Source organism: Microchirus variegatus (assembly GCF_963457635.1).
Source record: "Microchirus variegatus genome assembly, chromosome: 22".
NCBI lineage: Eukaryota > Metazoa > Chordata > Actinopteri > Pleuronectiformes > Soleidae > Microchirus > Microchirus variegatus.
Genome location: NC_139823.1, coordinates 3,486,103 through 3,511,126, shown reverse-complemented (window position 1 = coordinate 3,511,126; position 25,024 = coordinate 3,486,103). Strand labels below are relative to the sequence as shown.

The 25,024-nt window shown below is 39.3% G+C and overlaps 1 protein-coding gene across 1 annotated transcript; it reads right to left on the bottom strand.

Annotated features, from left to right (window-relative positions):
• Positions 1-373: 373 nt before the first annotated feature.
• Positions 374-11,486, bottom strand: itga6a (integrin, alpha 6a; the record flags this gene model as incomplete). The annotated part of the gene is made up of 24 exons (XM_083908958.1): positions 11,362-11,486; positions 10,889-10,968; positions 10,514-10,775; positions 10,238-10,369; positions 9,135-9,348; positions 8,742-8,935; positions 8,560-8,648; positions 7,822-7,949; positions 7,648-7,737; positions 7,495-7,556; positions 7,242-7,411; positions 6,374-6,517; positions 6,179-6,288; positions 5,371-5,533; positions 5,007-5,084; positions 4,837-4,916; positions 4,666-4,740; positions 3,965-4,067; positions 3,692-3,868; positions 3,508-3,603; positions 3,317-3,424; positions 3,131-3,229; positions 2,165-2,290; positions 374-538 (listed from the first exon to the last, which is right to left on the bottom strand). Exons 2-24 carry the CDS (start codon positions 10,931-10,933, stop codon positions 374-376), a joined length of 2,910 nt encoding a protein of 969 aa, XP_083765084.1. The 5' UTR covers positions 10,934-10,968; positions 11,362-11,486.
• Between the last annotated feature and the right edge of the window lie 13,538 nt (positions 11,487-25,024).

Genomic DNA, 25,024 nt, shown 5'->3' with positions numbered 1-25,024 from the left:
TGGTCATTTGTTCTCTATTGACATGATAATGTACCTACAAGTCGTCCCATATACTTTCTTTTTTTATACAAGACAACCTTAAAAATATAACTGATTCACATTACACTGAGCTGTACCTTCCTCGCAAAGACGGCACAACTTTACACAAACAGTAGTAAACTTTGGCTGCATCTTTTTTTAAAAGCAAAAAAAATAAATATACAGTGTGTGTGTAAGTATTTAAATATGTACAAAACTTACAATACAAAAAAGGTCGTTATCTGTACAGTGGCCTCACTGAGCATCATGTTCAAAGGAAAAACAAAGTACAGTGTATTTGTGCCTTGACATTATTCATGACATCCAGCCGAAGAAATCATTTCAAGCGGATGAATCACGAATAGCTTTCGTTGTCGATCCAAGTCGTCATCCACTGCTTCTTTTCGAAAGTGTCGAGCGCCACTTTTCCGTCGTTATACTCCGGCGTTTCCTTCTTTATCCGCACGGCGTGATAACGAGGAACGCTGCCGTCTTGTTTGGAGTGCTTGAAGAATCCACACTGAGGGGAGAAGATGTCAAACACGGTGTTTTCACATCAATTGAGCATCATTTCAACCTGATAAATGCTGTATGTATGCATACTAAACACAAACAGGGGGGTGCAGGATGGTTAGGCATGCATTGCAGTTTACACAGGACACTTAAAGCACGAAAAGCAGCGTCAGCAAAAGCACCTGCAAAGCAACATTAAGCAAATACTTTATGGGCAAAATTCAGAGACACCTATTTGTACAAATTCTAGAAAATGTGTGATAAATCATGATTTTGTGAATCTGTTCATTTGTTCATGTTGCATTTAAGCTGAAAGAGTTTCTCTTTGAATGGAAATGTTCCCAGATAATCACCAGCTTTGTACAACAACGTGTCTGATTGAATTTGTTTTGGGCAGCAAAGTGAGTTGGTTAGTGACTGCAGCATTCACACTCCATGCTGACAGCTTGTTTTTACCCCTGTTCAGAGTATAAATCAGGCCTCAGCAGAGAGTTTGTCTTTGTCAGAGGGCTGAACATGGATCTCTGCCTTGTGGTATGCAGCGTCACATTCGTCTTTTGTCGCTCTCTTGAAGAAACCACACTGAGGAGGAGGAGTCAGGGTTACGGATGGTTAAGAGTTACAACGTCAATCAGTGATGGTGATCATAGTCCTCAGATTTCACCTCTTTCAAACGACCATATACATTTTAAAAAGAAAACACATTTCTGTTTTTTTTCACAACTTTAGACTCACCCAACAGAACACAGGCTGCTCATGTTTGCTGAACTCTAAGTCATCTGTGTGGTTGTATTTTGTTGAAACAGACACAACTAAAAAGCACATCTTAGCAACCTCTTCAACACAGAGTCACCATAATTGACCTCCACTAGGAGGTATGTTTTCGGAGTTTGTCTGTCTGTCTGTTAGTGACCAACATAACTTGAATAGTCACAGACAGATTTGGATGAAATTCAGGAAATGTCGACAATGGGACTAGGAACAAGTGATAACATTTTGGGTGTGATCCGTACACGCTGCGCGCCAGCAGGGTGTATTTTGTAGGCACTGAGCTGTTTTGATGGAGGTCTGCACTCTCCGAGTGCTTTTCTAGTTATTTATGTTTTGTCTAATAATCTAATTAATTTTGTTTTTTTTGTTTACCATTTTTTGGCTAAAAATGGCCTGATTATTCTATTAGGCCCCGGTCCTGACCACCTGTACCACCCTGCCTTTCGCCCTGTGTCAGCTGGGATTGGCTCCAGCGACCTCAGCCCTCATGTGGAGGATAAAGCGGTATGATTCTAATTTTACTGTGACAATAATATTATTAACAAATATTATCTCTTATTGTCATATTCTCCTACTTTCCCTTCCACTAATTCATTTTATTATATTTTATTCTGTTGTGCTATTTACTGCATTCTGTGTCTTCTTATTTTGTTACAGTTTAACCTCAATCAGGTAGAGGACTTCTTGCCTCCCTTGCACTGTATGTTATTTCTCTTGTCATTTTAATGTATATATCAAAAATTAATATGTCAGACTTTAATAAACTCCACGGTCTTCGCCCCATTTCAAACCACTGTTGTCTCCTGTTTTCCACCAGACATGGACCAGACATGATGAAGATACAGCGTCCCCTCGTACTCACCTTCCAGAGCAGAAACACCAGCAAAGCCAGAATCAGGATGCCTGCGAGAACAGCCACCAGTATGATCCACCAGGGGACGCCGCCGTACTGCGCTACTGTGCTTTCTGGGGACACGGCCACTGTCACCTGCAAAACACCAGCAAAGTAAGATTACATCAGTGTAATACACAGCTGACACTAAGATCTTGTTCACAGATACAGTCACTGTACATATTCTTGTTTTCCTATTTCCCATAATTCCTCAAAATGTCAAAAAAAAAAAACATCTTAACAACATTAACATTACATAACATTAAAGTGAAAATTGTTTACTTAATTGAATTCAAAAGTCACAGACCCATATCCCACTCTTTTACCAAGGTTTAATGAAATCACCTCCGTTTAGTGATGCACTAATACCACCTTTTTCTGACTGAGTACAAACATGATTTCTTTAATTAGAGTACTTCCTTTAATTCTTTTATTTTTGCTGTAAACCTATTTTATTTACATCGAGATATGTTAAATAACTTAGACTATAGCCTTATTTGTAATGTAACACCAAATGTGTAGGTGAGAAGAAGTATAAGAACAGATAGACTTGAATTAGATTAGATGAATAATACTTAATATTTAAAGGCAAATCCTTTTGTTGTGATGAAGGAGCTACTTTTTGCCTCCTTGAGAGTCTGGCAGAACACAGGTTACAGTCTGCTCTACTTTTGTCATCACTGAGTATTTCCAAATTGCGACACAGCTGCTCAGCTCACTTGAAGATACATAAAGTTGTATTGGGTGCAGCAGTATGAGTACTCTTTTATGACTACAAATAAGAGTACACAAGAGCAGCATCAGTGCATCCCTACTTCAGTGCTTGCTACATAATCCTGCTGACAGACACGTCGACAGACAAAAGTCACTATAAACTATACAAAAATATCCTCCTTGGCAGAGCTAATAATGTGTTGTAGCCGTTGAGCTGCTTACATCGATGTCAGGAGTTGTCAGGATCATGTTCTCAGCCTGAGCATGAAGCACGAGCGTGGCCTTCACTACGATATGCAAGGTCGACACAGAGGCGTAATCCTGCGTAGAAACAAAGTCATCATAACACATCAGTTATTCCAGTATTATCACAAAACTCGAAAGACAAAAAAAAATACAATATATCACCTCAATAAAGGTGGAGTTCCACAGTCGGGACCTCAGCTCAACTGTTGTACCGTCCAGACCCTGCAGGGGGCATGTGAGCACCACACATTTCATCCCATTCTCACAGGACTAGAAAAGAGAGCATAACATTAGGGTTATTACACATTACATATACACCTTTCTCATATAATGTGAATGTGCCAGTGACTCACCAAAACTCTATTCTTGTCTGACAGAGAAGTTATTTTCGCTGAGGCTTTTCTTCCTTTTCTCTCAATTTCCCGTTTCCTCCGGGACACAGTGGACTCCTGAAAGCACATTTCAGAATTAAGGTGTGACTGATTTCTATAATATGACGCTGATTATACTTTAAGTAAAAATTTGAATCACTCCTACCTGGATGTGTTTGAGAGCGTTGATCTCAGACTCAGGAGAGCATTGTATGTCCTCGCGTCCCGTGGCTGTGATTTTCACCAGGTACAAAAGCCATTTGCCATCTTTGTTGAATTTGGGCCACTGAATGTGCAGAGAGGCTTTAACAGAAGGCGTCAAAGACTTCCACAAGTTGTGTATCTGTTGAGAACAATCAATAGAGTCATTTCATATGCTATCAAATGATGATTTAACAACACGCACACGCAAAGGCAGGAGCCACATGGATAAACCTACTCTGAAGTTATAGTTAATCAAGCTCCCGATCTCCTCCTCTGTCTTCATGGCACTTTCTCCTTTCACAACACCTCCAAAAGAAACCTGGTTAGGCCTGGCCTCTCTGAGGACAACAAGCATGGGTTTTAATTTCACATACTGTTGGAGGCGCTGTGTATATCTACACTGCCGTTCAAAAGTTTGGGGTCACTTAGAAATATCCTTTTTTTTTAAGGAAAAGCACTTCTTTTCTTTTTTTCAATGAATATAACATTAAATGAATCATAAATCTATGATTCTACACTCTATACATTGTTAATGTGGTAAACGACTATTCTAGCTTCAAACGTCTGGTTTTTAATGGAATACATACATAGGTGTATAGAGGCCCATTTCCAGTGTTCTAATGGTACATTGTGTTTGCTAATGGCGTTAGAAGGCTATTGGATGATTATAAAACCCTTTGATACCCTTGTGCGATGATGTTAGCACAGTTGGAAACAGTTTTGCTGGTTCTTTGACGAAAGGGCAAAATTATTATTTTGACTAAAAATCGTCATTTCTAATCTTGTCAATGTCTTCACTGTATTTTCTATTCATTTTGCAACTCTTTTGATGAATAAAAGTGTGAATTTTAATGGAAAACACCAACAAATTCTATAGGTGACCCCAAACATTTGAACAGTTATATATACTGTATATGTGTATATAGGCACACTTACCCACTGACTGTCAATGGCAATTCAATAATCACACGAGCCTTTACTTTGACAGGGGCTATATTTTGCACACTGGTCCTGAAAGACAAAAACACACGATTTATAGAATCAAAGTCTTACATTTGCACAAACTAATACAGATCCCAGCTCAGATTGTGCCGCAGCGGCACTTACGTTTGGAGCTGTAGGTCCATTTCGATCTCCGTCGTATCCAGAGTCATATCCACCGTGCTCAGGATGATGTAAAATGTAGTCTAGAGGGGGAAAAGAACAACAAATGTTTGTACATTTAAACAACTAAAAGCCCAAATCAGGATAAACGAATGAAAATCACAGCGCTGTACCTGAGAATCTCTCTTAAAGGGGTTTCCCAGCTCACAGTCTGCTTGCGATCCGTTCTGATTGGCAATGCAGATGATCGGCTAGAAAGAACAAATGATGAGATTGTCACTCATCCTGTCATTTTAGCAGATATACACAGTATATTCTTTCATCAGACAGTCTGTGATTTAATGTAGGGACACTTCTTGTAATGTTGCAGCATTTAACATTTGGGTCACGTTAAGGAAATGAAAATGTAGAACTTCAGTATTATTAGTAATATTAAGATATAATGTACTCTTTGTATTTGCAGCAAGGTTCATTCATTTTACAGCCAACAGTGATGTGTAAGCAGTGTGGTGGTGCTGAGTGTTTCTGTAGACATACCACTGTTTGATGAGAGCGAACCCCCGAATAGGACACTGTGTCTGGGAAAGTTGCCACCAGCTTAGCCTCGTAAGCATCGTCCCCATTCATGTTGTTCACTGTCACTCGCAGAGCCAAATACTTCCTCTCATAGTTCAGATGAAACACGGGGATGTTGTTCTTGCTGCAGATATGCAAACATAAAAAAAAAACTCACGTCAGGGCGAGCGTGGTGAAGAAAACCAGGCAAGTGGTATGTTCTCGTGATTGTAAATGTTAAATGTTACATATTCAGGGTTGTGACTTTCATTGGGATTAGAAGTAAAACATATTCTATAACGATATACACTACCGTTCAAAAGTTTGGGTTCACCTATACAATCACACTTTTATTCATCAAAAGAGTTGCCAAATGACTAGAGAATATAGTAAAGACATTGACAAGATTAGAACTAATGATTTTTATTCAAAATAATAATTTTGAGAACCAGCAAAACAGTTTTCAGCTGTGCTAACATTATTGCACAAGGGTTTTCAAGGGTTTTCTAATCATCCAATAGCCTTCTAACACGATTAGCAAACACAATGTACCATTAGAACACTGGAAATGGGCCTCTATACACCTATGTACATATTCCATTAAAAAACAGCTAGAATAGTCGTTTACCACATTAACAATGTATAGAGTGTATTTATGATTCATATATTCATATATACTCATTGAAAAAAGTGTTTTTCCTTCAAAAATAAGGACATTTCTAAGTGACCCCAAACTTTTGAACGGTAGTGAACATGCTTAATTAGAAGTGCTGAAAACTGTGGCTCTTACATGAGTAGCGGCGTGTGCATGTTGTTTTGCCTGTAGAATAGTTTGTGCTCCATCCTCACGTTACTGCGACAAATATGATCTTTGCTGCATCCCTCTTTTACAAAGTTGACCTGCAACACAGCAACAAAGTCATTAACAGACGTCACTGTAAACATTTAGTCCTTTACATCATGTCTACTGTTTTCTGTCGTTTACCTCGATGACTTCTTTGCTTGGTTGTGAGGAGTCTAATATGGGCATTAGTTGAGGGAGGCCGTTCCTCGTCTTCTGACGCTTTGTGCTCAAAATCCCTGCAGACACCTCAATAGGAACGCTGCGCATCTTATCCTTGATATTGTCCTACACGGGAAGCATAAACAGTCAAATCTGGCATCCAAAAAAATCAAGCACTCATTGCTATTTATTGAGAAAACAGTGGAAAATATCAGAGAGAGGAAACACTCTGTGACTTTGGCTGCAGAAACTGACAGTGCATACTGAGTGAATCTCCTCATAACTGTCAAATATACTCCATCAATTTAAGAAGAAATAGTGCATATAGTATATCACAGTTTGTGATGTAATAGATTCAGGCCGTAACAAAGAGTTGATTATTTCCTCAACTGATTAGTATTTGGTTTATGAAAATATTGCAAGATCATCATTTTTCAGTTGCAGACCAAAACTTCTACATTAAAAATATTTACTTATCTAATGTGAAAAAAATAAGTAAATTGTGAATCTTTCACATTTTACTTGAAAAATATCTGAAATGTTTAGACAATCATAAAAATAGAGACTGAAAAAATATGAATAAATTACTGTTTCAGGGTCATCATGCTTGTAGGACAGGATTTAAGAGGCTGCAACTACAATGTGAAATGAAGTGTTTAATGCCTCTCTACAGTGAAAATGATTATTTTTTGTGCATACAGTGTCTAAGTGCTTGGATAGATATCAAGGATAACAAGATATTTTGCGAGCACCATTGAGTCTGAATACACTCCTCAAACCAGCACAGATTAACCCACGTTGTTCCTGTGACTGGATTATATCCTGACAGTGTTCGATGGGGATGTTTTACCTTGAGTTTGGCTTTCATCTTGATGCACGTTTCCTGATGTTGGCCACGGAGGTCTATGGTGCCGTTGAACAGGTAATCTGTGTCTGTGCGGGATTTGTTCATGAACATCACTCTCGAGGGCAGACCCTGTTTCCTGCGTTCTCCGTCAGCCTCGATAGAATAGCCGATAGCTGCGGTGTCGCAGGGAGAGAGTGTGTAAGAAAAAATTTGCAGAACAATATGTTAGCAGGATAATAAATGGTCATTCACTTACTGAGTCGAGGACTGTAAGATGAAGGGTTTGCCGTGTAGCTGAAGCAAGCGTCCACAGTGAAGCTATGGAGAGAGAAAAGGATTTTTCATTTATTGTCGCAAGGAAGTTTTGACTCTGAGCTCTGTTCAATTACAAGAACATTAGAACACCTACCAAATGCTGTTACCACATGTTTTGAGCGTAAGATCAATTTCCCGTGGAGTTATTTTGACATCTCTCCTGATGCTAATGACTGGCCTTGCTCTGAAAGAAAGGTAATTCAATTAATTTGTGTTAGAAATCAGCAGGCTTCAGTTTTCACTTATTATATAGTGAGGAAATATCTACCTAAAAATGAGCGCTGTGTCTGAGAGTGAACCCACAGCCAGGTCAGGATAAGAGTTACCATCCAGGTCCATGTGTCCTGCCAGGGAATAACCAAATATTTCGAGGTTGTGATCTTTTCCTGAGAGGATCTGTGAGACAGGAAGAAAAGAAAACGCGACAAGGAATAAACATTTGACAAGGGGTTAATGTTCAGGGATATTTAATGTTCTTCATAAAAGCGGTCTACAATGGTTTGCATTTGTAAAACTAGCTCTATGTGGCTCTATCCATCCATCTTCTACCACTTTATCCTCCACATGAGGATCGTGGGGGGGCATCAATACCAGCTTACATGGGGTAAAAGGCGGGGTATAGCCTGGAGAGAGTGTCCAATTTGCCTAATCCCCAAATCTGCATGTTTTTGGACTCAACAATTAGGAAAGGTTTATTGTCAGAAATCAAATATACTACAATATAAGTATATTTGTACAACTATAATCACTGTGACGTGTGTTTTTTTGCACTTTAAAGAGGAAGTTTACAATGCAAACAAGTAAGAATGGCTTAAATGGCCTAAATTTGTTGTCCAAACCTAAAAAAGCATAAGGGTGCACACTGCTGTCTGACTATTAGATGTAACTGCCTCCTCTTTGTTATTTAAGATATACACTCATCATAAAGGGTAAGATATTCTTCCCTTGCATAAAAGTGTGAAGACAAAACGACTGAAAATGTCCGAGCAGCTTAAAAAGGTCAAACCTGTGCAGGGCTGGTGTTGATTCCTTGCGCAGAGCCGTGATAAATGTAGACTTTTCCTGCCCCATCATAAGGAGCTCCGATGGCGATGTCTGAATCAGAGAGAGTTTACATTTGCTGTAATGTGACACGCGACTGATGAGAACGGACCAAATGCTACAGCTACTGCGTGACATCTAAATTACCTTCGTAAGAGTCTTGATTGACGTCTCCGATGTTCTCCACTGCCAGTCCAAACATGGAGTCTTTGGTTCCATTCAGAACGATAGGAGTGATCTCGTCCCACTTTCCTCCCTTGTTGATGTAGACATAAACAGCACCTCCTACGTCTCTGTCCTTCATGTAGAACTGAGGGGCTCCAACAACGATGTCCTGCCATCTAGCTCAATGACAGGTGGTAAACATGTATTAGTGTCTGACACAAGTTGATAAAGAACACCCACTGATAAGGAAAATATTAGTAAGAGACAGCATTAATTAAATGATATTATAGCAATCAAATATCTCACAGCTACAAATGAAAGGCTTCACTTTTATGAGCAATTCCCCCTCTCAATTACATGATCCCTGTTACCCACCTGTCACCATTCAGGTCAACTACAGCCAGGTCGTATCCAAATGAGGACGCCAGTCCTGGCCCGTACAGGATGTGCTCCACAGAGAGTTGGTTAGACGCTTCCCTCTGTTTCTTCAGCAGAACCACGGCTCCGCTGTGATTGGCTCTGGGAGCTCCAGCTACCACCGTGAGGCCACGGCTGCTGGTGATGTTGTGACCCGAATCGAGGGAGAATCCTGAAGTGCAAGAGATGTAGGGCATGAATATACTGAATAATAGATTTCGTCTGACCAGAAATCAGTAGTTGGTCAATGCATGGTTTGGATAATCACATGCCTCAGATTATAGAAATTGTATTCATGACTATTTCTTTTCACTTGTCAGTGATAGTTTAAAGGAGACCCTCCTGTGGAGGATAAAGCGGTAAAAACAAATGGATGGATCGATATATTCACTATATCCCCCCATCTCTCTTTGAAAATGCTTCAACCAACCAGCAGGAGGCGCTACAGTAACATAAACATCTCATGTGCTTTTTTTCACCACTTTGAATTTTAAATGTTGAAGCAGGAAAAACACCAGTTAGTGATAACTTGGCTCTGCTCAGTTCTGTTCATGTAAACCAGGACACAGTGGGACAGTGACCAGGGGAAACTAAATGGAACACAGCCATCATTATTTTGATTATTTACCTGACGGCTTTTCCTACTGTGAAATCGGTCAAAAATAATAGCTTTGTTTTGCTGTGTGCAGCACTCACACAGTAAAACCATTAACCTTTTAAATGTCTCAACTGCCAACGATAGTTAAATACCAAAGAAGTTGAATTTAATTGCAACTAAAACGATGGGTTTTGCTCAAATAGAGGGTCGTTAACACAAGACTCCTCTGCCATATTGACAGGGAATTTGAGGGTGTGACAAGAACTTTTTGAAGAAATCCTGCTATCATAAATAATTAAAGCTGTGTTAGAAGACTCTTCCTGAATCAGATTCAAGGCAAAATGAAGACTCTCTCGTAGACTGGAAAAGCGGAACCAGTAAATCACCAATACATATTCTAAAGACAAACAAGGAAAATCCAACTGGCAAATAGGCTAATTCGTAAAAAAAAAGCATGACTCACCGAGGTAACTGTTGGCAGGAACAGGCACCAGCTCAGGGTTTAAAACATCCTCATCTCCAACTTCATAGGGACCGTCATCATAAATCCCCATCTCCAGCAAAGTGTTGTTCTTTTGCTCCACTCGCACAATCCCTGCAGAGGAGGTGAGTGAGCAGCTCAGTTAAAGTGGACAGGTGTCGACAAGAATTTTTTTTTAGATTAAATTGCATAATCTGTTTCAAGATGTTTTCGAAAAACCAGATTCCAGGACTGTGCAGTTATGATTTTGTTAATGACCTTTCCAATTGTAAGCTCCCGGTGCTCCGAACACAACGTAATGGTAGTCCTTGGTGAAGGTGGCAGCCAAACCCTGCTGACATGATCCGAACATCTCATGGCCTCTGGCTCTGCCCTCACAGAAGTTCCAGTTTCCTCCGTCCTCGTCGGAGGATGGGTCGACGGTCAGGTCCTGACTCAGGACATAGCAGCGGCCGGTGATGTCCCGCGACTCCTGAGACGTGTTCACAAACAAGCGCCTCTGATAGCGGTGAGCGCACGTCTGAAGTCGCGAAACACAGCTGTGCATTAGGTCATACTTTGATAGAACAGATTAGACCAGATTAGACCTCAAAGTCTCTGGGATTGACGGTTCAGGTGTTAAGTTAAACTCACCACTATCTTTCCTCCAGGTCCCTGGCTTTGAACGGTCACCCCCATCCACTGATTCTCCTTGTTCTCATAACGTGAGTCCTCTTTAATTATATATAGAAACATAAGACAATCATATAAAAAATTTTTTATTAACTATTGCTACTTCTTCTACTTAAAGGACCAGTGTGTAAGAGTTTAATGGCAGAAACTGAAAATACTTAGAAAAGGGCCTTTGCTTTACAGAGGCCTGCATCTTTTACCATCACATTTCTACAGAGCCCAAATTGACAGAGTGTGAATTTTGCGTTTTGAAGCAGATTCTTCTCACACAAACAAAGAAGAATTATATCCGTTCTTAAATGCGAAAGCTACCAGTTCTGTGATGCCCTCGGCAAAAGGAGGGGTAGGCGTAGTCCTTAGTTAGGTTCAATCTGCAACTTTTTACACACTGGACCTTTAAAAGTGTAATGATGGATGGACGGATGATTTCTTACCTTCATTATCAAATTCAATGCGTTCACATTCATGTGACTGAGAGATTTCACATTTATAAAGCCCTCCTGTGATGCTGGAGGTCTGTTTTCCTAGAGCTCTGGCTCTGGGTGCCCCGATCAACAGCCTGAAGTGAGGAAAAGAAAATGATCACAGGGGGCATCACAGGATTGGTGGATAAGGACTGACATTTTTGGCTTTTTGTTGTAGTCACTTGTCACTGCTGCATTTTTTTTAAAGGGGGCTTTCAACCAGCTCCCATTTGTTGAATTAAGTACATGTATGTGAATGTGAAGTGACAATGATAACATAGCAACAGTAGGATTTACTGTCAAGAAAAAAAAAAAGAGCATGTTTTCTGGCTGCCTTCATGACATACAAATATTGTGGCATCTTTTTGACAGAGCTACAGGTTTGACTTGAACATCAAACAGGGAGAAAAGGAAAACAAAAGAAAACCCACACATTGATTGAGCATGCATTAAGCACTCCCTTAATTCCTCTTAAATTGCAGTGAAGCTATGCGGCAAATGCCTCGCATTTAAGTCTCGGTGTCAACAGTTGTCATTATCCACAAGAAGAGAGAACAATGGAGGTATCCTGTTGGCCTAATGTTTAAGACACATGTCACATAATGACAACATCCGTGGCTCATTTCCAGCAGGGCATCCATGTCAGATGCCATAACCACTTCTCCCTCCCCCCTATGTTTCCTGTCTGTTTCTACACTGTCATCTTGACAGAAAGGATAAGAGCAAATAGACGGTTGACAAACTGAAAGGAGAAATCGCTGTTCTGTTGGATACAAAACTGTGTTTCAGCCCATGGATGAACCTGGAATCAGTGGTGAAGTGTGGTCTACTGTAGTGACTATACCTCCCTAATACACATAAGCCCAATCTGTTACAGTACTGCTGAGCTGTCTGAAACTTTCACTTAAAGCTCACATAGAGTGGTCCTGTTGCACATATATGTTAGTTATGGAGGTCTACTTACATACATTAACTTGTTTTTATGGTCAAAAACCTCCTAGTTGCTGTAAACGAGCCGATAGAAATCCTTCTTTTCTGACGCTGTGCTGAGCCGCGATATTTCAGACATAAATCTCACCCCCAGAAGACAGAGTGTGTTGTGATTGGCCAGCCAGCGTAGAGCCTTCCCAACTGTCTTGTGATTGGCCAGTACCCGGAAGTGACATAATTAGCACACCAGCTCTCAAAAGCGCAGCTCCCCCCTCTGGAAAGGTGGATGCACTGCTACTCATTATCAAAACATTGTTTTAACAGTGTTTAAAAATAGCTTCTTCACGACTCCCCGCCGCAGTCCCTTTATGACTTTGACCCAGAGTCAGAAGACACTGTCGCTCGTGAAACACCTCCACAACAGACGTTATTCTTCTTCTGCGGTTCAAGGTACGCAACCGGATGTGCCCAGACTTGTGCCCGGACCAGGAGGATCTGCTGTTCCGGAGAACTGCTGTTTACGTAACCGGACTGGGTTTTTTCAGCAGTGGCTGAAATGTTAGTTTCGAAACTTCAGGGCTTTGTAAACAAGGTAATGACGCAGATACACACTAAAAAACAGCGTTAATTGGAACTAGGTCCGCTTTAACAATGGGAGTAATGTTGACCCGAGCAGCCAACTTGCAGTGTAGGACATTTCTCAAAAGACAGAGGAATCCTCGCCATGCTTTACTCCTCATGATGACTCCGAGGTTCCTTCTGTCACCCACAGATGAATCTAAAGGGGACAGCACCACAGCTCATTATTTGCTGAACAAGGACTCCAGAGGAGGTCTGATGTAAAGACTAAAGCCCAAACTGCAAACCACCACACCAAACAAAGGCCACTGAAATGCAAATACGATCAACTCCCCTTTTCAGAATTGCCTTTTCCATTTGACATGGCGGCCTCTTACCACGCTTCAAGTAACAAACACACTCGCACACATGTGAGCCTAAACTCGTTTCCATGTGTTTTTAACGGCACATTTATGTGATGGACCTTCTGCCGAAAATGAAACGGTCCACTCAAGAGAGAACTGTCAAATCCATGACAGGAAATGCAGGAAAGCATCGCATCTATGAAGAGCTTGTTACACACCTCGCCACACACAGAAACACTGACTTAACAGCAACGCTTGTCGGGAGAGTGGCAGCTGGAGAATGTAGCGAGGAACCGAGGTGTAACACTGACATTTACATGCTACACACCAGTCGAGGAGACACGTGAACTAGACTTTTTTTTTTAAGGCTAAAAGTGTGCTTAATAGAGACTGCACAAGACAATATTTTTTCATTTAAATCAAAAGCTTAAGTTTCCAATATACACATCATATAAAGACATAATAAATGTCCCTCAAAATCTAGTCCCATCCCATCATGCATAAAAGGGGGAATAACTAGTGTAGAGTGGGGTGGGTTTGCACAGTGATCTCACTGGTCTTTGTTAACAGATGTGTTTCAGAGCTCCACAGCTGTGCACTCAAAGCCACAAGAACCAGTGCAGCTGTTCTAACTGGTTCAGTTTACACCACACACAGACTGGTGCTGACCTGTGATTGCCTGGGTACACAAGACGGACAGCACACGTTCACTGCAGATACAGATCACATTAAACTTAAAAAAAAAAAGAAGAAGTATTAACCCATTTCTAAAGCACATAACGTATTTCAAACTTTCCAAAGTCAGACTGAAATGTCTTAACTAACGAGTCACTGATGCGTTCTCTATATCAGGTTACACGTGCACAGATGGCTCTGCATGTCTTGTCAGAAGTGCATTTTCTCTGGTTTCATTGAGTGGACGTTATATCCACATCATTAACATTATTAGCACATTATTCATGGGAGATACATTCACTTGCGTCTTTGCAAGATGCCACAATATGTTCAAACCAGATCCTCCTTTTTTTTCCCTCTTCCACTCAACAGAAACCAACACGAAAATGGGTTCTACTGTAATAACACCATCCACCCAAGCTGTGCTTTCAGTGAACCCATTACAGAAATAATGGTAGCATATAAATAGTAAATGCATTCCAAAAAAAAGAAAAACAACTCTTTTAATCTCTCCTTTTTTTCCCCCAACAGAAAGTAGCAACCCCTCTGAAACAGCAGAGGTGGAAAGGCCATCTCATCACACATGTCGATCCCCGTACAAAAGACCCTATTATGGTCAGCCGTTCTCTCTTGATAATAATCAGATTCATGTATTTTACAGCTGCTGGTAATCATCGAGCATGTGTTTGTATGAGAACAGAGGAGGCAGATGCAGAGTGAGACGCTTTACCGACTCCTGCTGTTAAACCATGGGGTGAGTCTGGCAGAGTGGTCAGTGTTCCTCACAGCTTTAAGTTAGTGCTGTGAGGGCAGATCACTGCCTAAGTCTGTGAGTTCCACTTTCACTTGTCTTGTCTGGCTTATTATTAAATGGTCACATGAGGATTTAGAGCCATGCATCGTAGCCAGGCATGGGGACATGCTGCTTAATTCACATATACTTTTAAACATTCTCTGTTTGTTATTTAAACATTTAGTGAGACAACGATTGTCACATTAACCAACGAATGAACTTTGTGTTTAAGCTCTAATTTTTAGGTACACACAACGTTATTAGGTACACGTGGCTTATGGTCAGGAGTGCATCTTCTGCATACCTTGGTTGTCACGAGTGCTAATTGAAATTACTGTTGCCTTTCTATCATCTCGGAACAAGCGTGGCCATTCTCCTCTGACCTTTGGCATCAAAGCAATTATCACCCTGAGAACTGCCGCTTTTTTTCAGGGCCATTCTCTGTAAACCCCTAGAAATGGTCACGCATCGGAAATCTTTTAATTTTTGTTGATGCAACAACAGAAACGATGTGACATTGTTTGTATGCCTGCGTCTGTCAACCAATACTATCAGACCTGACTGAGGGAGTGTTTGTGTGTATACAACAGCAGCACCACAGGGGCGGGCGGGGCAAGAAATATTTTTCCCGTTCGACTGCTGAATGATTTTTTTTTTTTTTTGAGCAGTAGAACTTTTATGGAACTTTAGATTAGGGAACACATATTTCCCAATAACTAGGTGCTTACTAACATGCATATAAGTCGCATACTAGCACTTTATTAGTAAATATTAATCACGTATTAACACCTTTATGTAGGAAAAATCTTAATTCATGTCGTAATAGAGGTAGAATTAGGTTATGTAGAATAAGGTGTTTAATAATTACTAATAAAGGGCTAGTATGCTACTTTTATATGTTAGTAAGCACCTAGTTAATGGTGAATATGTGTTCCTTAATATAAAGTGTTACTAAGCTTTTTGTATGCACTTTTTTTTTTTTACTTTCTATACTGTCAAATACAGAGAGAGTTGTGTGGAGGTGATAGACTTAATCAGCATTGTGTGAACTCATTTGTTTATATTTAAAAGTTACGCAAAACAGTTTTAAATCAGCTGTTTCCCCCCCATTCTGAAAATTGTGAATTACACAAGGGTCGTCTTCTCAGGGTTCTCGTGTTTCTCTGGTTTCCTCCTACAGTCCAGATTTGGGCATTAGGCAAATTAAACTTTCTAAATTGACCGTAGATGTGAGTGTGAGTTTGTCTCTTTATGGACCTCTGATGGACTGGTGACCTGTCCAGGGTGTACCCCGCCATGTAGACATACACGCCTAAACGCATTGAGTTGCTGCCATGTAAATGGCTGATTAGGTGATGTTGTTAGTCACTGTATTATTTTAAATAGACAGCACACACATTCCTTGTTGCATGTTGCTGATATCATATCAGATATAGAAGAATTAGGGTTCCGCCCTTTAGAAACATTTCTGCAGCATCTTTGATAAATAACCTGGGGCAGCTTTTCCACCCGGAGACAAATCTTCATTCTCATCTTACTTTTATAGGCCCGAAAAACAAACAATCAGGTCAGTGTCACATTTCCAACCTGTGTTTGCACGACAAATATTACACACACTTCCGTGGCTTTCGCTCTCTTTGCACTTGTCACCTCTGACACAGGTTAAGGATCGATGGTTCTTTGTGAAGAACAAACTCCTTTTTGAACATGTTCTTTTTTTTTTTTTTTTTTTTTTGAAAAGCAGCTTTCACCTCTATGTCGGTGCCTTTGCACGGTAGACAAAACAACAGCGGTAAACAAAACAAAACTAGAAGAAAAAAAGAAAGAAATTCCACAAGGTAAGGTTTATCTGTGATCTTTGGGAAATAAGCTCTGTTATCAGGGGGGGGTTTCATTCCTGCTCTCTGTTTCTCAACATGCTGCTGCAGGGACCTGTGGCTGCTGACCAGTGTATCTCACACAGCCTTGCCCTGTTTGCAGGCTTTAACATGCCAACCCCCCACACACCCACCAAACCCACCAACCCAGCCCTCCTCTCCCCACCTTACACCCCCATCACTCTTTGTGTTGCAGGATGATCAGGCTTACTACACTGACTTTTCTTTCCCCACCCTCCCTGCACCCTCAGGGTTAGCCAAAGGAAATGCTTTAATATCATGTGTACATCGCGGCTACGGTGAACATTCTTGAAATACTGATGTTTACTTTCATTCTGGCACAAACTTTAAAACCTCCCTGACCTCACACACACACACTTGTGCGGCTACAAGTGCATGTTTGAAGGGGAAAAAAAACAAACACAGGATAATATTCACTATTTATGCGTGAAAAAGCACCTGCTACAAGTCATAAAAAATAATGTAGTGTTTATAAACTATTAAATAAGACACTGTAACAAGTTTTTAAAACATGCATTAAAGGTGCCATATGTAAGAATGTGGCCACAAACGGTTACTACATTCAAATTCAAAATACAGAGGTCTTTTAGGTTTTGTTTTCTGACATAACTGGCAACCCGTGGTTGCTCGGCAGCTGAGACTCTACTGACTGCAATGATTGGTAGACGGCAGTAGGTGGCACCACATGCTAAAACATGATTTCAAAACATAAACATGATTTTCAGTCTGCAAAATATTTTTTTTAATGCGAATATTTTGGCTGAACTGTTGTTGTTGGTGAGTTCAGTTTGTTATATGAACATTATTCCTGAGTCTCTGTGACATATTAGGAGGATTTTATGGCCAGTTGCTTTAGATTTATTACATAATGCACCTTTAATTAATTGATTACTTTAGTCACTAATAGTCCAAATGTTCTATTTGAGATGAAACAAACATTTATATCCAATATTCTGGATGTTAACATTAAACCAATTACCATAGCAATTGAAAAGCAGCTAATAAATCCTCCAGCAGTCTCAGCATTTACACCTCTGCTCTCATTGCTCCCTCAGTTTGACCTCACAGGCACATTTACATGACACTTTTGACCATTGTTTACACCCTTATTGTCCTAAAGCCGCTTCCCGTTTCATAGTCAAAGCTTTGCGGGGAGACGGAAGAAATCTATTGAAAATAAAGAACAAAAAAAAGTCGCATCATCATCATCATCTTCATCTCACAAGAACAGAGTTACTTTGAACTGCAAACATCAGTTTCACTCTTCACGTTAAGACATGGAATTCTTGAAATCAGGTGGAAGTTTCTTGAGATCCTGAGATATTTAAATGATTTAAAAAGTTAAGATTTACTGTCTGTGTCATTTTACTGCTAACAGGTGTCTCCCATGGAAGAGCGCACACTTACATTCTTTGATCGGGGTTGAGTTGCCGGTGCATGGCCAGAGAGAAGCCGAACAGACTCCCGGGCTCCCCGCTTTTCCTGATGACATGACCGGTGTCCAGGTTGAAGGAGAGGACAGCAGCAGACTGCAGAAGACACCAGAGCAGTAAAAGAGCAGCGGCTCGTACAGAACACCGTCCTTCCTGCAGCGGCAGCATCTCAGTGCGGTCCAGACGAGTCGATGAGTCCCGAGTTTAGAGCCACTGTGTCCCGGGGCTCCGCGCTCCTCCTCACTGCTCAGTGTTTGACTGAGGGCTGCGTGCAGCCGCTTATTATCATCTCATGCTGCTGCTGCTCTTCTGCTACTGCTGCTCCACAGCGCCACCCCCGCCCATTACAGCGAACTTCACCTGTGCAAGAAGCTGCAGATGTAAAGTAGCCCAAGGCTAACTCTGGTGTAATGCATCAAATGGTGACATTTATGTTTTTAATTGCACATGGCCCCTTTAAATCAAATAAAATAAAATAAAATCAAATGACCATTGAGCTAATTGCTAATTATTCCAACTTGTAAAATGCCACTGAAGCTTTGCTGAGTTAAACACAGCCTAACAGATGCAATAAAATACAATAATTAGCACATTCACTCAAAGAATGAGGAAAGCATTCCAAACAAAGTTAAAGGCACCTTATGTAAGAATGTGGCCAAAAACGGTTACTACACTCAAATTCAAAATACAGAGGTCTTTTAGGTTTCGTTTTCTCTGCCATTGTAGCTCAGACGTACTGTAACTGGCAACCCGTGGTTGCTCGGCCGCTGAGACTGCAATGATTGGTAGGTGGCGCCACATGCTAAAACATGATTTCAAAACATAAACATGATTTGCAGTCTGCAAAATATTTTTTTTAATGCAAATATTTTGTCTGTGCTGTTGTTGTTGGTGAGTTCAGTTTGTTATATGAACATTATTCCTGAGTCTCTGTGACACATTAGGAGGATTTTACGATCAGTTGCTTTAGATTAATTACATAATGCACCTTTAATGACATGTTTTGTTGTAGTTTCAGATTCAGAAAGCATGATTGGTCCCAGAAGAGCAATTCATCCTTTCAATGAATGTGAAATATTCAAAACATTTTGTAAGTATACTCACTTGTTCGTATCTGCAAACACCTTACCTTGATCGTCTGCTCGATTTTATATCATTCATTCATCTTCTACCGCTGTATCCTCCACACGAGGGTCATGGGGGGGGGGGGGGGACGCTGGTGCCAAACCCTGCTGACATAGGACTAAAGGCAGGGTACACCCTGGACAGGTCGCCAGTCCATCACATGTAGACAAATAAAACTTCCTCATGGACACCTACAGTTAATTTTGAGTGTCAAATTAGCATAATCCCCAAATCTGCATGTTTTGGTTTGTGGGAGGAAACTGCAGAACCCCGAGAAAACACTCACACACATGGGGTGAACATGCAAACTCCTGGGTCAAACTGGGTCTTCTTGCTACAAAGGCAAGAGTGCTAGCCACTGCTCCATATACAGTAAAGCCCCAATTTAACAATTTATCTTTTTATTATCCTCATTGTCAGGTGCTCTAGAATGTGTTGATGTCCAGTGCTAAATAACTTCTACATGAAACCTCTAACTTCAGCTGTCTCTGTTGTTTTACAATGAAAGTGTGCCATGTGTGTGATGTGGTGGTGAGGTTTTGCACTTGTGGGTCATTTCAGGGCTGTACTTCACATTAGAGTCAGATGCTCACCACATGTAAGACATTATGTTTAATTTAATTTAATTTCATTTTATTATTATACAGGAAAGGTAACAGTTAAATTGTTACAGTTGAATTGGCCTGGCTGAGATAAAACTCGATTAACAGCACTTCTAAACTAAGACATAACAGAGTAAAAGCCCAAACAGACAGAATAAAGCAACACAATAAACACACAAATAAAATACACAGACACCACCTGATATGGCAAAATATGTTCTTTCACATTTCAATTCATGTGTGGGTGGAAAAAAGATCTCTCACCATGGAATGGAATTGGAAGGATTGTAAGTGATATTGATCTAGTGATAATGTCCTGTTTTAGATTGTTGCAAAAAGAGCAGTGAATGTTGAAGGGCCATTATTGTTGAAGAATAGTGAACTGCCAAACCATAAAAATCATATCTGAGATAAGCATGTGAATTGAGCACTAAGGCCTGCACTGTGGAAGTTCTTCTGCAATAAATATAATAAAATATGTTCTGTGATAAATTAGGAGAAAACTATCACAACAAAGCAGATGTACCAGTTTGGATAGTTCTCCACATTCCTCTGTGTTGAAAATACTGACTAATATGCCAAAAGTCACATGACAACATGAACATGAATCACCCAGTCTTATTACTCCTTTGCTTCTTTCACTTCTTATCTGTGAAGTTTGCTCGAAAGGGAACAGAGAGTTATATTGCTGACAGGTCAAAAAAAAAAAAAGATTGGAGAGATTGAAAAAAACACAAAAACATTACACAAGTAATTCATAATAAAGTTTGTTTATTTTTCACATTTTAAAAGCCATAAATCACAAACAACATTGCCATTAGTGTACAAAAACATTGAAATCCATATTTGTATCTGTTGTACAAACACTGTATTCCACACACACACACACACACACACACACACACACACACACACACGCACACACACATACACATACACATAATTAAGGGTTACTTTGCTATTGTGGAAGGTAGATAAAGGTAGATAAACATCAGGTGAGGTATGTCAGCTGCACAAATACTATACAAATAAATACAAACGTTAGACGCACAAGGAGACAGAGCTGCTGTAGGTCACAAAAAGCCTGCAAGATCTTTGAAACGGGTGCAATTTCATTCTTCAGTGGGATTTTCTTCAAATATCCCAAGGTGTTTACTGACATAACAACAAATAAAACAATACACATTTGATCAGAGGCAATATATCCTGGTTGCGGGCTTGATCATCCTTCCATAAAAGATTGAATGTATTATGAATGTGTGTTTAATAACACCTGCTGAGGTTCAGGTTCATACATAAATAATACTATAAGAAAGATGTTGTGGCCATTAAATACATGAGGGATCTTCTCTGACTTCAGGACATCCAAACACACGCAAAAGCAAAACGGTATGTTTTCCATTTTTGATGATGGTTGAGTTTTAAATAGCAGCAGGATTATTGGGTTTGAGATATGTCTTCACAAAAAAAGCTGCGAAGTGCTCAACTGATACTGTTTTTGGGTTGAAAAGCTGGTATTGAAGTGGTTTCCACCCACGAGCAGCAGCAAGTCAATGTCATTGTCCAAAACCTGCAAGGAACATTAAACAGCTTGGCAGTGTATCTGCTGGTGTTTGATGTTGGTGTGAAGTTTGAGGCATTCCAGGCCACAATCACACAACTGAACAGCGCACAATAAGGGTATTGTTGAAGTTGGAAAGCACTTTGTGTGTCAGTGTGTGTGTGTGTGTCGGCAGGCAGTGGCTGGTGGGGGGTGCAGTAGGGTCTTAACCACATTCCAAATTGCAGCAAATGACTTGGGAGGTTTGAGTGTAAGATATGTGAATGGAATCTCTGTTGCAGTGAGTTTGGTGACAGATGCATCACAAGCCTCCTCACTGACGTCACCCAGTGAATGACACTGTGAGATGCCCCACATCCACTGTTTGCTGGCAGAAACACTGGACACCAGTATATCTCCCAGTTCTGGAAAATATCGTATTTTTAAAGTGAGTCATAGAAATCACATTTATCAATAGATCTACAGAATCTCTGCTCACAAAGCTTTTTGGATGAAATTATGCTGTGTATTGACAATGCATGTTCTTTATAAAAGTCTTCTCTTACTAACATATTTTACATTTCACTGTAGTCCTGTTTCATAGATCTTTGTTCTTATTTTTAGTTCTTGTCTTTAGTTTTGTATCTAAAATCACTCTCTTTGTAAGAATCATGACATTAACCCAGAAATGAAATAAATCCTATGTGTGTACAGTGTAGTCAGGCTCTGAAAGCCGACATGACATAGTAGTCAATGTTAAAAATGTGTTGACCTGTTGAAATTATACCTAAATCTAAGGGAAAAAATCATTAAAAACTAATAGCATTCAATGGTTAGCCCTTTACATCCAAAAAATAGAACATTTGTCAAAAAAGTCATAGTATAGTATGTTGTCCAAAATTTGACAAAAAACTCACAGTATAGTATGTCGTCCAAAATTGGTCAGAAACATCATAGTATAGTAGTTCTTCCAGAAATGGTCAAAACGTCATAGTATAGTAGTTCTTCCAGAAATGGTCAAAACGTCATAGTATAGTATGTCGTCCAAAAATGGCCAAAAAAGTCATACTATAGTATGTCGTCCAAAAATAACCAAAACCTTCATAGTAAAGTATGTCGTCCAAAAATTGTCAAAAAGTCATACTATAGTATGTGGTCCAAAAATGGTAAAAACGTCATAGTATAGTATGTCTTCCGAGAATGGTCAAAAATGGTCCAAAACATCATAGTGTATTGTATGTCATCCAAAAATGGTCAAAAACATCATGGTATAGTATGTTGTCCAAAAATTGTCAAAATTGGTAAAAAAAGGTCATAGTATAGTATGTCGTCCAAAAATGGCCAAAAACGTCATAGTATAGTATGTCGTCCAAAAATGGCCAAAAAAGTCATACTAAAGTATTTCGTCCAAAATTGGTCAGAAACGTCATAGTATAGTATGTCTTCCAGAAATGGTCAAAACGTCATAGTATAGTATGTTGTCCAAAAATGGTCAACATTTGTAAAAAACGTCATACTATACAATGTCGTCCAAAAATTTCATAGTATAGTATGTCTTCCAAGAATGGTCAAAAATTGTCAAAAACGTCATAGTATAGTATGTTGTCTAAAAATGGTCAAAATTGGTAAAAAAAGGTCATAGTATAGTATGTCGTCCAAAAATGGCCAAAAACGTCGTAGTATAGTATGTCGTCCAAAAATGGCCAAAAAAGTCATACTAAAGTATTTCGTCCAAAAATGGCCAAAAAAGTCATACTATAGTATGTCGTCCAAAAATAACCAAAACCTTCATAGTAAAGTATGTCGTCCAAAAATTGTCAAAAAGTCATACTATAGTATGTGGTCCAAAAATGGTAAAAACGTCATAGTATAGTATGTCGTCCAAAAATTGTCAAAATTTGTAAAAAACGTCATACTATACAATGTCGTACAAAAATGGTCAAAAATGTCATAGTATAGTATGTCTTCCGAGAATGGTCAAAAATGGTCCAAAACATCATAGTATATTGTATGTCATCCAAAAATGGTCAAAAACATCATGGTATAGTATGTTGTCCAAAAATTGTCAAAATTGGTAAAAAAAAGGTCATAGTATAGTATGTCGTCCAAAAATGGCCAAAAAAGTCATACTAAAGTATTTCGTCCAAAATTGGTCAGAAACGTCATAGTATAGTATGTCTTCCAGAAATGGTCAAAACGTCATAGTATAGTATGTTGTCCAAAAATGGTCAACATTTGTAAAAAACGTCATACTATACAATGTCGTCCAAAAATTTCATAGTATAGTATGTCTTCCAAGAATGGTCAAAAATTGTCAAAAACGTCATAGTATAGTATGTTGTCTAAAAATGGTCAAAATTGGTAAAAAAAAGGTCATAGTATAGTATGTCGTCCAAAAATGGCCAAAAACGTCGTAGTATAGTATGTCGTCCAAAAATGGCCAAAAAAGTCATACTAAAGTATTTCGTCCAAAATTGGTCAGAAACGTCATAGTATGGTATGTCTTCCAGAAATGGTCAAAACGTCATAGTATAGTATGTTGTCCAAAAATGGTCAACATTTGTAAAAAAACGTCATACTATACAATGTCGTCCAAAAATTTCATAGTATAGTATGTCTTCCAAGAATGGTCAAAAATTGTCAAAAACGTCATAGTATAGTATGTTGTCTAAAAATGGTCAAAATTGGTAAAAAAAGGTCATAGTATAGTATGTCGTCCAAAAATGGCCAAAAACGTCGTAGTATAGTATGTCGTCCAAAAATGGCCAAAAAAGTCATACTAAAGTATTTCGTCCAAAAATTGTCAAAAAGTCATACTATAGTATGTGGTCCAAAAATGGTAAAAACGTCATAGTATAGTATGTCGTCCAAAAATTGTCAAAATTTGTAAAAAACGTCATACTATACAATGTCGTACAAAAATGGTCAAAAATGTCATAGTATAGTATGTCTTCCGAGAATGGTCAAAAATGGTCCAAAACATCATAGTATATTGTATGTCATCCAAAAATGGTCAAAAACATCATGGTATAGTATGTTGTCCAAAAATTGTCAAAATTGGTAAAAAAAAAGGTCATAGTATAGTATGTCGTCCAAAAATGGCCAAAAACGTCATAGTATAGTATGTCGTCCAAAAATGGCCAAAAAAGTCATACTAAAGTATTTCGTCCAAAATTGGTCAGAAACGTCATAGTATAGTATGTCTTCCAGAAATGGTCAAAACGTCATAGTATAGTATGTTGTCCAAAAATGGTCAACATTTGTAAAAAACGTCATACTATACAACGTCGTCCAAAAATTTCATAGTATAGTATGTCTTCCAAGAATGGTCAAAAATTGTCAAAAACGTCTTAGTATAGTATGTTGTCTAAAAATGGTCAAAATTGGTAAAAAAAGGTCATAGTATAGTATGTCGTCCAAAAATGGCCAAAAACGTCGTAGTATAGTATGTCGTCCAAAAATGGCCAAAAAAGTCATACTAAAGTATTTCGTCCAAAATTGGTCAGAAACGTCATAGTATGGTATGTCTTCCAGAAATGGTCAAAACTTCATAGTATAGTATGTTGTCCAAAAATGGTCAACATTTGTAAAAAACGTCATACTATACAATGTCGTCCAAAAATTTCATAGTATAGTATGTCTTCCAAGAATGGTCAAAAATTTTCAAAAACGTCATAGTATAGTATGTTGTCTCAAAATGGTCAAAAACATCAT